At 62.9% G+C, this 13487-nt stretch overlaps 1 protein-coding gene across 1 annotated transcript in view; it reads left to right on the top strand.

Annotated features, from left to right (window-relative positions):
• The window catches only part of LOC120747957 (DNA-directed RNA polymerase II subunit RPB1-like), a gene marked incomplete at its 3' end in the record, with an annotated part of 29375 nt that extends 16305 nt beyond the window's left edge, over positions 1 to 13070 (top strand). The window contains exons 14-23 of the mRNA XM_040054019.2: positions 51 to 254; positions 1814 to 2036; positions 3716 to 3899; positions 4701 to 4872; positions 7403 to 7508; positions 8821 to 9026; positions 9553 to 9777; positions 11097 to 11343; positions 12782 to 12882; positions 12966 to 13070. Coding sequence (XP_039909953.1) covers positions 51 to 254; positions 1814 to 2036; positions 3716 to 3899; positions 4701 to 4872; positions 7403 to 7508; positions 8821 to 9026; positions 9553 to 9777; positions 11097 to 11343; positions 12782 to 12882; positions 12966 to 13070 — 1773 coding nt within the window. The remainder of the gene's footprint in view (positions 1 to 50; positions 255 to 1813; positions 2037 to 3715; positions 3900 to 4700; positions 4873 to 7402; positions 7509 to 8820; positions 9027 to 9552; positions 9778 to 11096; positions 11344 to 12781; positions 12883 to 12965) is intronic.
• Between the last annotated feature and the right edge of the window lie 417 nt (positions 13071 to 13487).

Raw genomic sequence — 13487 nt, 5'->3', positions numbered from 1 at the left:
ATCCGTGGGCGCCCCTCTGACCCTTTCCGGGTGGTGTCTGGGCTCTCCAGGTGATCGAGAAGGCCCACAACAACGAGCTGGAGCCCACCCCGGGCAACACCCTGCGGCAGACCTTCGAGAACCAGGTGAACCGCATCCTCAACGACGCCCGCGACAAGACCGGCTCCTCGGCGCAGAAGTCCCTGTCCGAGTACAACAACTTCAAGTCCATGGTGGTCTCGGGGGCCAAGGGCTCCAAGATCAACATCTCCCAGGTTTGGGGCCTTCCAGGAGATCTTGGGGGGGTTTGGGGAGGTTCCTGGGGGATCTCGGGAGGTTTTGGAGGCTCTCAGTGGGTTTTTGGCAGTTCCTGAAGGATCTCAGGAGGGTTTTGGAGGCTCTCAGTGGGTTTGGAGCAGTTCCTGGTGGATCTCCGGAGGGTTTTGGAGGCTCTCAGTGGGTTTTTGGCAGCTCCTGGTGGATCTCCAGAGGGTTTTGGAGGCTCTCAGTGGGTTTGGAGCAGTTCCTGGTGGATCTCAGCAGGTTTTGGAGGATCTCAGTGGGTTTTTGGCAGTTCCTGGTGGATCTCAGGAGGGTTTTGGAGGATCTCAGTGGGTTTGGAGCAGTTCCTGGTGGATCTCAGGAGGGTTTTGGAGGCTCTCGGTGGGTTTTTGGCAGTTCCTGAAGGATCTCAGGAGGGTTTTGGAGGATCTCAGCATTATTTTGCTGGTTCCTGGAGGATCTCAGGAGGTTTTGGAGGCTCTCAGTGGGTTTGGAGCAGTTCCTGGTGGATCTCAGGAGGGTTTTGGAGGATCTCAGTGGGTTTGGAGCAGTTCCGGGCAGATCTCAGGAGGGTTTTGGAGGATCTCAGTGGGTTTGGAGCAGTTCCTGGTGGATCTCAGGAGGGTTTTGGAGGATCTCAGTGGGTTTGGAGCAGTTCCTGGTGGATCTCCAGAGGGTTTTGGAGGATCTCAGTGGGTTTGGAGCAGTTCCTGGTGGATCTCAGGAGGGTTTTGGAGGCTCTCAGTGGGTTTTTGGCAGTTCCTGGTGGATCTCAGGAGGTTTTGGAGGCTCTCAGTGGGTTTGGAGCAGTTCCTGGCAGATCTCAGCAGGTTTTGGAGGATCTCAGGGTTATTTTGGTGGTTCCTGGAGGATCTCAGGTGGCTTTGAAGGATCTCAGTGGGTTGTAGCAGTTCCTAGCAGACCTCAGCGGGTTTTAGCCGATTCCCCCGGAGCTCCCTGAAGCTTTCCCCCGTTCCCCGATCTCGCGCGCGGTGTTCCAGTTCCCGTTCCCCATCCCCGTTCCCATCCCCACTGTCCCCAGTGTCCGCAGTGTCCCAATGTCCCCACTGTCCCCACTGTCCCCACTGTCCCCAGTGTCCCCACTGTCCCCAATGTCCCCACTGTCCCCACTGTCCCCAATGTCCCCAATTCCCCCACTGTCCCCACTGTCCCCATTGTCCCCACTGTCCCCACTGTCCCCAGTGTCCCCCCGTGTCCCCACTGTCCCCAGCTGTCCCCATTGTCCCCAATGTCCCCAATGTCCCCATTGTCCCCACTGTCCCTGCTGTCCCCAATGTCCCCACTGTCCCCACCGTCCCGTCCCCATCCCCATTCCCGTCCCATCCCCGTGCCGTGTCCCCACTGTCCCATCCCTGTCCCCGTGCCGTGTCCCCACCGTCCCCGTGCCGTGTCCCCACCGTCCCGTCCCCATCCCCGTCCCGTCCCCGTTCCCGTCCCCGTCCCCGTGCCGTGTCCCCACCATCCCATCCCCATTCCCATCCCTGTCCCCGTGCCGTGTCCCCACCGTGCCGTGTCCCCACCGTCCCCTCAGGTGATCGCCGTGGTGGGCCAGCAGAACGTGGAGGGCAAGCGCATCCCCTTCGGCTTCAAGCACCGCACGCTGCCGCACTTCATCAAGGACGACTACGGCCCCGAGAGCCGCGGCTTCGTGGAGAACTCGTACCTGGCGGGGCTGACGCCCACCGAGTTCTTCTTCCACGCCATGGGCGGGCGCGAGGGCCTCATCGACACCGCCGTCAAGACGGCCGAGACCGGTCAGTGCCGCCGCCGCCGCGTCCCCGAGTGCCACCGCCCCGTCCCCGAGTGCCACCGCCGCCACCGTGTCCGCACGTGCCACCACTGCCACTGTGTCCCCACGTGCCACCGCCGCGTCCCCGAGTGCCACCGCCGTGTCCCCGAGTGCCACCGCGGCCACTGCGTCCCCAAGTGCCACCGCCACATCCCCGAGTGCCACCGCCCCGTCCCCGAGTGCCACCGCCACCACTGTGTCCCCGAGTGCCACCGCCGCGTCCCCGAGTGCCACCGCCACATCCCCGAGTGCCACCGCCCCGTCCCCGAGTGCCACCGCCACCACTGTGTCCCCGAGTGCCACCGCCACATCCCCGAGTGCCACCGCCCCGTCCCCGAGTGCCACCGCCACCACTGTGTCCCCGAGTGCCACCGCCGCGTCCCCGAGTGCCACCGCCACATCCCCGAGTGCCGCCGCCACATCCCTGAGTGCCACTGCCACAACCCCGAGTGCCACCGCGGCCACCGTGTCCCCAAGTGCTACTGCCACATCCCTGAGTGCCACTGCCACTTCCCTGAGTGCCACTGCCACATCCCCAAGTGCCACCACTGCCACCGTGTCCCCGAGTGCCACCGCCCCGTCCCCGAGTGCCACCGCCGCGTCCCCGAGTGCCATCACCGTGTCCCCGAGTGCCACCGCCATGTCCCCGAGTGCCACCGCCACGTCCCCGAGTGCCACCGCCACGTCCCCGAGTGCCACCGCCACATCCCCGAGTGCCACCACCGCCGCCGTGTCCCCGAGTGCCACCGCCACATCCCCGAGTGCCACTGCTGCCACTGTGTCCCCGAGTGCCACCGCCGTGTCCCTGAGTGCCACCACGGCCACCGTGTCCCCGAGTGCCACCGCCGCCACCGTGTCCCCGAGTGCCACCGCCACGGTGTCCCCGAGTGCCACCGCCGCCGCCCTGTCCCCAAGTGCCACCGCCCTGTCCCCAAGTGCCACCGCCGGGGGCCTCCAGAACCCTGAAACGGCGGCCTGGAGACACCGAGGGCTCCAAAAGCCTCCCCAGATGGCTCCAGGAGACACAAAAACCTCCCCAGATGTCTCCAGGGTTCCCAAAAACCTCCTCAGATGGCTCCAGGGCTCCCAACACCTCCCCAGATGGCTCCTGGAGAGCCCAAACCTTCCCCAGATGGTTCCAGGGGCCGCAAAAATCTCCCCAGAGGGTTCCAGGGTTCCCAAAAACCTCCCCAGATGTCTCCAGGGTTCCCAAAAACCTCCCCAGATAGCTCCTGGAGACCCTCAAAACCCTCTCTAGATAGCTCCAGGGTTCCCAAAAACCTCCCCAGATGTCTCCTGGATCCCCAAAGCCCCTCCCCAGATGGCTCCAGGAGACCTCCAGATCTTCCCCACGTGCCTCCAGGATCCCCAAACCCTCCCCAGGTGCCTGCTGATCCCTCCCCAGATGCCACCAGGAACCCAAAACCCTCCCCAGATGCCTCCAGGAGATCCTAAACCCTCCCCAGATGCCTCCAGGAGATCCCAAACCCTCCCTAGATGCTTCCAAGATCCCCTGACCCCTCCCCAGGTGCCTCCTGACCCCTCCCCAGGTGCCTCCTGACCCCTCCCCAGGTGCCTCCTGACCCCTCCCCAGGTGCCTCCTGACCCCTCCCCAGGTGCCTCCTGACCCCTCCCCGTCCCCAGGGTACATCCAGCGGCGCCTGATCAAGTCCATGGAGTCGGTGATGGTCAAGTACGACGCCACGGTGAGGAACTCCATCAACCAGGTGGTGCAGCTGCGCTACGGCGAGGACGGGCTGGCCGGGGAGAGCGTGGAGTTCCAGAACCTGGCCACCCTCAAACCCTCCAACAAAGCCTTCGAGAAGAAGTGAGGGGACGCGGGGACGTGGTGGGGACACGGTGGGGACACGGTGGGGACACGGTGGGGACATGGTGGGGACATGGTGGGGACACGGCCCGGGGCAGGGCGTGGGCGTGGTCGGGGTCAAAGGCCCCAGCTGGGGTCAGTGAGGGGCTTGCTCGAGGAGTTGGGGACATCTTGGGGTCTTCAGGTGGGAGTTGGGGACATCTTGGGGTCTTCAGGTGGGAGTTGGGGACATCTTGGGGTCTTCAGGTGGGAGTTGGGGACATCTTGGGGTCTTCAAGTGCTTCATTCCAGGTGTTGGGGACCTCTTGGGGTCTTTAAACGGGTGTTGGGGACATTTTGGGGTCTTCAAGTGGGGTCTACCAAATGGCTCCTCCCCACCCTGGCGGCCATTTTAGTGTCCCCAAGCTCTTCCACCCCAAATATTGATGTCCCCAAGCTTCTTCTCCTAAACTTTGGTCATGTTTTGGTGTCCCCAGTTTTCTCCTGGACACGTTTTTGGGGTCTTACCCACCTTTTATGGTGTCCCCAACCTTCTGCTCCCCAAACTTTGGTCATGTTTTGGTGTCCCCAACCTTCTCCTGGACACATTTTTTGGTCTTACCCACCTTTTATGGTGTCCCCAACCTTCTCCTCCCAGACTTTGGTCACATTTTGGTGTCCCCAACCTTCTCCTGGACACATTCTTGGTTCTTACCCAACCTTTTTTGGTGTCCCCGAGCTGCTCCGGCCTGACGCCGGTGACGCTTTGGTGTCCCCGGGGTGTCCCCGGGGTGTCCCTCAGGTGTCCCCGTGTCCCCTCAGGTTCAAGTTCGACTACACCAACGAGCGGGCGCTGCGCCGGACGCTGCAGGAGGAGCTGGTCAAGGACATCCTGTCCAACGCGCACATCCAGAACGAGCTGGAGCGCGAGTTCGAGCGCATGCGCGAGGACAGGGAGGTGCTCAGGGTCATCTTCCCCACGGGGGACAGCAAGGTGACGCCGAGAGCCCCCGGGACACCCCGAAATCCAGCCGGGGGACCCCAAAAACCCCTGGGACATCCCAAAATCTGGCCAGGGGACCCCAAAACCCCTGGGACACCCTGAAAAACCAGCCAGGGGATCCCAAAAACCCCTGGGACACCCTGAAAAACCAGCCAGGGGACCCCAAAAACCCCCGGGACACCCCGAAATCCAGCCAGGGGACCCCAAAAACCCCCGGGACATCCCAAAAATCCAACCAGGGGACTCTGAAAACCCCCGGGATACCCCAAAAATCCAACCAGGGGACCCCAAAATCCAACCAGGGGACCCTGAAAACCCCCCGGGACATCCCAAAATCCAGCCAGGGGACCCCAAAAACCCCGGGACACCTCAAAATCCAACCAGGGGACCCCAAAAACCCCCGGGACACCCCAAAATCCAGCCAGGGGACCTCAAAAACCCCCGGGACACCCCAAAATCCAGCCAGGGGACCTCAAAAACCCCCGGGACACCCCAAAATCCAACCAGGGGACCCCAAAAACCCCTGGGACATCCCAAAATCCAGCCAGGGGACTCTGATAACCCCCGGGACACCTCAAAAAACGAACCAGGGGACCCCAAAAACCCCTGGTACACCTCAAAATCCAGCCAGGGGACCCCAAAAACCCCCGGGACACCCCGAAAATCCAACCAGGGGACCCCAAAAACCCCTGGGACACCCCGAGAAACCAGCCAGGGGACCCTGAAAACCCCTGGGACATCCCAAAATCTGGCCAGGGGACCCCAAAAACCCCTGGGAGACCCTGAAAATCCAGCCAGGGGACCCCAAAAACCCTTGGGACACCCCAAAAATCCAACCAAGATACCCAAAAACCCCCGGGACACTCTGAAAATCCAACCAGGGGATCCCAAAACCCCTGGGACATCCCAAAAACCAGCCAGGGGACCCCAAAACCCCCCGGGACACCTCAAAAAACGAACCAGGGGACCCCAAAAAACCCTGGGACATCCCAAAATCCAGCCAGGGGACCCCAAAACCCCAGGGACACTCCAAAATCCAGCCAGGGGATCCCAAAACCCCCCGGGACACTCTGAAAATCCAACCAGGGGACCCCAAAACCCCTGGGACACCCCAAAATCCAGCCAGGGGACCCCAAAAACCCCCGGGACACTCCGAAAATCCAGCCAGGGGACCCCAAAACCCCTGGGACACCCCGAAAAACCAGCCAGGGGACCCCAAAAACCCCTCGGACATCCCAAAAACCAGCCAGGGGACCCCAAAACCCCTGGGACACCTCAAAATCCAGCCAGGGGACTCTGATAACCCCCGGGACACCCCGAAAATCCAGCCAGGGGACCCCAAAACCCCTGGGACACCCCGAAAAACCAGCCAGGGGACCCTGAAAACCCCCAGGACACCTCAAAATCCAACCAGGGCACCCCAAAAATCCTTGGGACACCTCCGTATCCAACCAGGAGAGGCCAGGTTTGGGCTTCCACCCCCAGTTTTGAGGCTCTGACCCCAATTTTGGGGTTTTCACCCCCAATTTTGGTGTTGTGACTCCGTTTTTGAGGTTCTCACCCCTGGTTTTGGGGTTCTCACCCCTATTTTTGGTGTTCTCGCCCCGTTTCTGGGGTCCCCACCCCATTTCTGGTGTTCTCACCCCTATTTTTGGGGTTCTCACCCCTATTTTTGGGGTCCCCACCCCGTTTCTGGGGTCCTCACCCCTATTTTTGGGGTCCTCACCCCATTTTTGGGGTCCTCACCCCTATTTTTGGGGTCCTCACCCCTATTTTTGGTGTTCTCACCCCGTTTCTGGGGCCCCACCCCGTTTTTGGTGTTCCCACCCCATTTCTGGTGTTACCACCCTGTTTCTGGGGTCCCCACCCCATTTCTGGGGTCCCCACCCCATTTCTGGGGTCCCCACCCCATTTTTGGGGTCCTCACCCCATTTCTGGGGTCCCCACCCCATTTTTGGGGTCCTCACCCCGTTTCTGGGGTCCTCACCCCATTTCTGGTGTTCCCACCCCGTTTCTGGGTTCCCCACCCCATTTCTGGGGTTCCCATCCTGTTTCTGGGGTTCCCACCCCATTTTTGGGGTCCTCACCCCGTTTCTGGGGTTCTCACCCCTATTTTTGGGGTCCCCACCCCATTTTTGGTGTTCTCACCCCATTTTTGGTGTTCTCACCCCATTTCTGGGGTCCCCACCCCATTTCTGGGGTTCTGACCCCTATTTCTGGGGTCCCCACCCCCATTTCTGGGGTCCCCACCCCGTTTCTGGGGTCCCCACCCCCATTTCTGGGGTCCCCACCCCGTTTTTGGGGTCCTCACCCCGTTTTTTGGGGTCCCCACCCCGTTTTTCGGGGTCCCCACCCCTATTTTTGGGTTCCCCACCCCATTTCTGGGGTCGCCACCCCTATTTTTGGGGTCCTCACCCCGTTTCTGCGGTCCCCACCCCCGTTTTTGGGGTCCTCACCCCTATTTCTGGGGTCCCCACCCCTATTTCTGGGGTCCTCACCCCGTTTTTGGGGTCCCCCACAGGTGGTGCTCCCCTGTAACCTGCTCCGCATGATCTGGAACGCGCAGAAGATTTTCCACATCAACTCGCGCCTGCCCTCGGACCTGCACCCCGTCAAGGTGGTGGAGGGTGAGTGGGGACCCCGAAATCGGCCGGGGGGCGTTGGGGACCCTTGGAGAACCTTTGGGGGCCGATTTGGACCCATCAGGGTCCTCGAAAAGAGGCTGGAGAGACTTGGGAAGGTCCAAGGCGGGGTTTGGGACCCCCATGAGCCCCCCGAGAAGGTTCTGGGGGGATCTGGGGTCTCCAGTGACCCCCGAGAAGGTTCTGGGGGGATCTGGGGTCTCCAGTGACCCCCGAGAAGGTTCTGGGGGGATCTGGGGTCTCCACTGACCCCCGAGAAGGTTCTGGGGGGATCTGGGGTCTCCAGTGACCCCTGAGAAGGTTCTGGGGGGATCTGGGGACCCTCAGGAAGCTCTGATCAGATTGGGGGAGACCCCAGGAAAGTTTTGGAGATTCTCTACGGTCTAAGGAAGATGTGATGAGTTTGGGGTCCCTCAGGAAGGTTCTGGAAGTTCTTGGGACCCTCAGGAAGGTTCTGGAGCCCCTCAGGAAGCTGGGGTGGGTCTGGGGACGCTCCGGAAGGTTCTGGAGCCCCTCAGGAAGCTGGGGTGGGTCTGGGGACGCTCTGGAAGGTTCTGGAGCCCCTCAGGAAGCTGGGGTGGGTCTGGGGACGCTCCGGGAGGTTCTGGAGCCCCTCAGGAAGCTCCGGAAGGTTCTGGATGTCCTTGGGACCCTCAGGAAGCTGGGATGGGTCTGGGGATGCTCTGGAAGGTTCTGGAGCCCCTCAGGATGCTCCGGAAGGTTCTGGAGCCCCTCAGGATGCTCTGGAAGGTTCTGGAGCCCCTCAGGATGCTCTGGAAGGTTCTGGAGCCCCTCAGGAAGCTCCGGAAGGTTCTGGAGCCCCTCAGGAAGCTGGGATGGGTCTGGGGACGCTCTGGAAGGTTCTGGAGCCCCTCAGGAAGCTCCGGAAGGTTCTGGAGCCCCTCAGGAAGCTGGGATGGGTCTGGGGACGCTCTGGAAGGTTCTGGAGCCCCTCAGGAAGCTGGGATGGGTCAGGGGACGCTCTGGAAGGTTCTGGAGCCCCTCAGGAAGCTGGGATGGGTCAGGGGACGCTCTGGAAGGTTCTGGAGCCCCTCAGGAAGCTCTGGAAGGTTCTGGAGCCCCTCAGGAAGCTGGGATGGGTCTGGGGACGCTCCGGAAGGTTCTGGAGCCCCTCAGGAAGCTGGGGTGGGTCAGGGGACGCTCCGGAAGGTTCTGGAGCCCCTCAGGAAGCTGGGATGGGTCAGGGGACGCTCCGGAAGGTTCCGGAGCCCCTCAGGAAGCTCCGGAAGGTTCTGGACGTCCTCGGGACCCTCGGGCGGCGCCGCTGTCCCCTCAGGGGTGAAGGAGCTGAGCCGGAAGCTGGTGATCGTGAACGGGGAGGATCCCCTGAGCCGGCAGGCGCAGGAGAACGCGACGCTGCTCTTCAACATCCACCTGCGCTCCACGCTCTGCAGCCGCCGCATGGTGGAGGAGTTCCGCCTCAGCGGGGAGGCCTTCGACTGGCTGCTGGGGGAGATCGAGTCCAAGTTCAACCAGGCCATCGTGAGAGCGGGCTTACGGGGCTTTGGGGTGGATCTGGGGGTTTGGGGTCAGTATTTGGGGGTTTGGGGTCAGTATTTGGGGGTTTGGGGTCATCCAGGAGATGTCCCAGACTGGCTGCTGGGGGAGATCGAGTCCAAGTTCAACCGGGCCATCGTGAGAAGGAGTTTCGGGTCAATTCCCGTGGATTTGGGGTCACTCTTGGTGGATTTGGGGTCACCTCCGGGGTTGTCCCCCCCAGCCCATGACCCCGTGCTGTCCCCGTGTCCCCCCAGGCGCACCCCGGCGAGATGGTTTGGGGTTATTCCTGGTGGATTTGGGGTCACTCTTGGTGGATTTGGGGTCACCTCCGGGGTTGTCCCCCCCAGCCCATGACCCCGTGCTGTCCCCGTGTCCCCCCAGGCGCACCCCGGCGAGATGGTTTGGGGTTATTCCTGGTGGATTTGGGGTCACTCTTGGTGGATTTGGGGTCACCTCCGGGGTTGTCCCCCCCAGCCCGTGACCCCGTGCTGTCCCCGTGTCCCCCCAGGCGCACCCCGGCGAGATGGTGGGCGCTCTGGCCGCGCAGTCTCTGGGCGAGCCGGCCACGCAGATGACCCTCAACACCTTCCACTACGCCGGCGTGTCGGCCAAGAACGTCACGCTGGGCGTGCCGCGCCTCAAGGAGCTCATCAACATCTCCAAGAAGCCCAAGACGCCGTCGCTCACCGTGTTCCTGCTGGGACAGAGCGCCCGCGACGCCGAGCGCGCCAAGGTGACGCCGGGCACGGGGAGGAGCCGGGGGGCTTGGGGGGTTCCCGGCGGTGTGGGGTGCTCTGGTGGTGGCACTGAGGGTTGGGGTCACCTCCTTGTCCCCACAGCCCTGTGGTGGCACTGAGGGTTGGCGTCACCTCCTAGTCCTCACAAAGCCCTGTGGTGGCACCGTGGGTTTGTGTGACCACAGCCCTGTGGTGGCACTGTGGGTTTGTGTCACCTCCTTGTCCCCACAGCCCTGTGGTGGCACCGTGGGTTTGTGTGACCACAGCCCTGTGGTGGCCCCGTGGGTTTGTGTGACCACAGCCCTGTGGTGGCTCCATGGGTTCATGTCCCTGTGGTGGCACTGTGGGTTGGTGTCACCTCCTTGTCCCCACAGCCCTGTGGTGGCCCCATGGCTTCATGTTCCCATGGTGGCACTGTGGGTTTGTGTGACCACAGCCCTGTGGTGGCACTGAGGGTTGGCGTCACCTCCTTGACCTCACAAAGCCCTGTGGTGGCACTGTGGCTTCATGTCCCCATGGTGGCCCTGTGGGTTTGTGTCACCTCCTTGTCCCCACAGACCCGTGGGTGGCCCTGTCACCTCTGTGTCCCCGTGTCTTTGATGTTCCCATGTCCCCCGTGTCCCCAGGACATCCTGTGCCGCCTGGAGCACACCACACATCATGTCCCCATGTCCCCATGTCCCCATGCCCCCTGACTGTCCCCAATGTCTCCATGTCCCCTGACTGTCCCCATGTCCCCTGACTGTCCCCAATGTCTCCATGTCCAGATGTCCCCATGTCCCCTGACTGTCCCCAATGTCCCCATGTCCCCTGACTGTCCCCATGTCCCCTGACTGTCCCCAATGTCCCCATGTCCCGATGTCCCCATGTCCCCTGACTGTCCCCGTGTCCCCAATGTCCCCAGGACATCCTGTGCCGCCTGGAGCACACCACACATGATGTCCCCATGTCCCTGATGTCCCCTGACTGTCCCCGTGTCCCCAGGACATCCTGTGCCACCTGGAGCACACCACACATGATGTCCCCATGTCCCTGATGTCCCCTGACTGTCCCCGTGTCCCCAGGACATCCTGTGCCGCCTGGAGCACACCACACTCAATGTCCCCGATGTCCCCATGTCCCTGATGTCCCCTGACTGTCCCCAATGTCCCCATGTCCCCTGACTGTCCCCGTGTCCCCAGGACATCCTGTGCCGCCTGGAGCACACCACACCTCATGTCCCCAATGTCCCCAATGTCCCCGTGTCCCCATGTCCCCTGACTGTCCCCAATGTCCCCATGTCCCTGATGTCCCCTGACTGTCCCCGTGTCCCCAGGACATCCTGTGCCGCCTGGAGCACACCACGCTGCGCAAGGTGACGGCCAACACCGCCATCTACTACGACCCGAACCCCCAGAGCACGGTGGTGGCCGAGGACCAGGAGTGGGTCAACGTCTACTACGAGATGCCCGACTTCGACGTCAGCCGCATCTCGCCCTGGCTGCTGCGCGTGGAGCTGGACCGCAAGCACATGACGGACCGCAAGCTCACCATGGAGCAGATCGCCGAGAAGATCAACGCCGGTGCGCGGGGGGGCGCGGGGCGGGACCGGGGGGGGCTTGGGGGGGATCTGGGGGGGGGTCTGAGATGGTTTGGGGGGACCTGGAAGGGGTTTGAGGTGGTTTGGGGGGACCTGGAAGGGGTTTGAGGTGGTTTGGGGGAACTGGAGTGGGCTTGGGGGGGGGTTTTGAGGGACATGGAGGGGGTCTGAGATGGTTTGGAGTGGGCTTGTGGGGATCTGGAGGGGGTTGGGGTGGTTTGGAGGGGGTTTGAGGGGAGCTGGAGTGGGTTTTGGGGGACCTGGAGGGAGTTTGACGTGGATTGGGGGGGACCTGGAGTGGGTTTGAGGTGGTTTGGGGGAACTGGGGTGGGCTTAGGGGGATCTGGAGGGGGTTTGAGGTGGTTTGGAGAGGGTTTGGGGAGACCTGGATTGGGTTTGAGGGACCTGGAGGGGCTTTGGGGGACCTGTAGGGGTTTTGAGGTGACCTGGATGACCTTTGAGGACATCTGAGGAGCTTTTGGGGGCTCCTGGGTGACATCTGAGGAGCTTTTGGGGCTCCTGGGTGACCCTTGGAGACCCCTGAGGAGCTTTTGGGGCTCCTGGGTGACCCTTGGAGACCCCTGAGGAGCTTTTGGGGGCTCCTGGGTGACCCTTGGAGACCCCTGAGGAGCTTTTGGGGGCTCCTGGGTGAGCCTTGGAGACCCCTGAGGAGCTTTTGGGGGCTCCTGGGTGAGCCTTGGAGACACCTGAGGAGCTTTTGGGGGCTCCTGGGTGACCCTCGGAGACACCTGAGGAGCTTTTGGGGGCTCCTGGGTGACCCTCGGAGACACCTGAGGAGCTTTTGGGGCTCCTGGGTGAGCCTTGGAGACACCTGAGGAGCTTTTGGGGGCTCCTGGGTGAGCCTTGGAGACACCTGAGGAGCTTTTGGGGGCTCCTGGGTGAGCCTTGGAGACACCTGAGGAGCTTTTGGGGGCTCCTGGGTGACCCTTGGAGACACCTGAGGAGCTTTTGGGGGCTCCTGGGTGAGCCTTGGAGACACCTGAGGAGCTTTTGGGGGCTCCTGGGTGACCCTTGGAGTCACCTGAGGAGCTTTTGGGGGCTCCTGGGTGAGCCTTGGAGACACCTGAGGAGCTTTTGGGGGCTCCTGGGTGACCCTTGGAGACACCTGAGGAGCTTTTGGGGGCTCCTGGGTGACCCTTGGAGTCACCTGAGGAGCTTTTGGGGGCTCCTGGGTGACCCTTGGAGACACCTGAGGAGCTTTTGGGGGCTCCTGGGTGACCCTTGGAGACACCTGAGGAGCCTTTCAGGGCCCTGTCTGAGCCTGCCGGGGCTTTGGGGTGACCCGGCCGAGCTCTGGGGGTTCCTGTCAGATCTCGGACGATTCCCACCTGACCCCGAGGGTCCCTTGGGTGCCGTGACCCCGGTGGTGACCCCGTCCCCACCCCGGTGTCCCCCGCCAGGCTTCGGCGACGACCTCAACTGCATCTTCAACGACGACAACGCCGAGAAGCTGGTGCTGCGCATCCGCATCATGAACAGCGACGAGAACAAGATGCAGGAGGTGGGAGGGGGCCTGGGGACGCCCCGGGGGGCACCCGGAGGTGGCCCGGGCCTCACCCGTCCCACCCGCCGTGTCCCCTGCAGGAGGAGGAGGTGGTGGACAAGATGGACGACGACGTCTTCCTGCGCTGCATCGAGTCCAACATGCTGACGGACATGACGCTGCAGGGCATCGAGCAGATCAGCAAGGTGGGGACACCTGGGGTGATGGGGACACCTGGGGTGGGCTCGGGGACACCTGGGGTGGGCGTGGGGACACCTGGGGTGGGCTCGGGGACACCTGGGGTGGGCGTGGGGACACCTGGGGTGGGCTCGGGGACACCTGGGGTGGGCGTGGGGACACCTGGGGTGATGGGGACACCTGGGGTGGGCGTGGGGACACCTGGGGTGGGCTCGGGGACACCTGGGGTGGGCGTGGGGACACCTGGGGTGGGCTCGGGGACACCTGGGGTGGGCGTGGGGACACCTGGGGTGATGGGGACACCTGGGGTGATGGGGACACCTGGGGTGATGGGGACACCTGGGGTGATGGGGACATCCGGGGTGATGGGGACACCCGGGGTGATGGGGACACCTGGGGCGATGGGGACACCTGGGGTGATGGGG

The sequence above is a fragment of the Hirundo rustica genome, unplaced genomic scaffold (assembly GCF_015227805.2).
Source record: "Hirundo rustica isolate bHirRus1 unplaced genomic scaffold, bHirRus1.pri.v3 scaffold_337_arrow_ctg1, whole genome shotgun sequence".
In the NCBI taxonomy this organism is placed as follows: Eukaryota; Metazoa; Chordata; class Aves; order Passeriformes; family Hirundinidae; genus Hirundo; species Hirundo rustica.
This window is presented reverse-complemented; position numbering and strand designations above follow the sequence as displayed.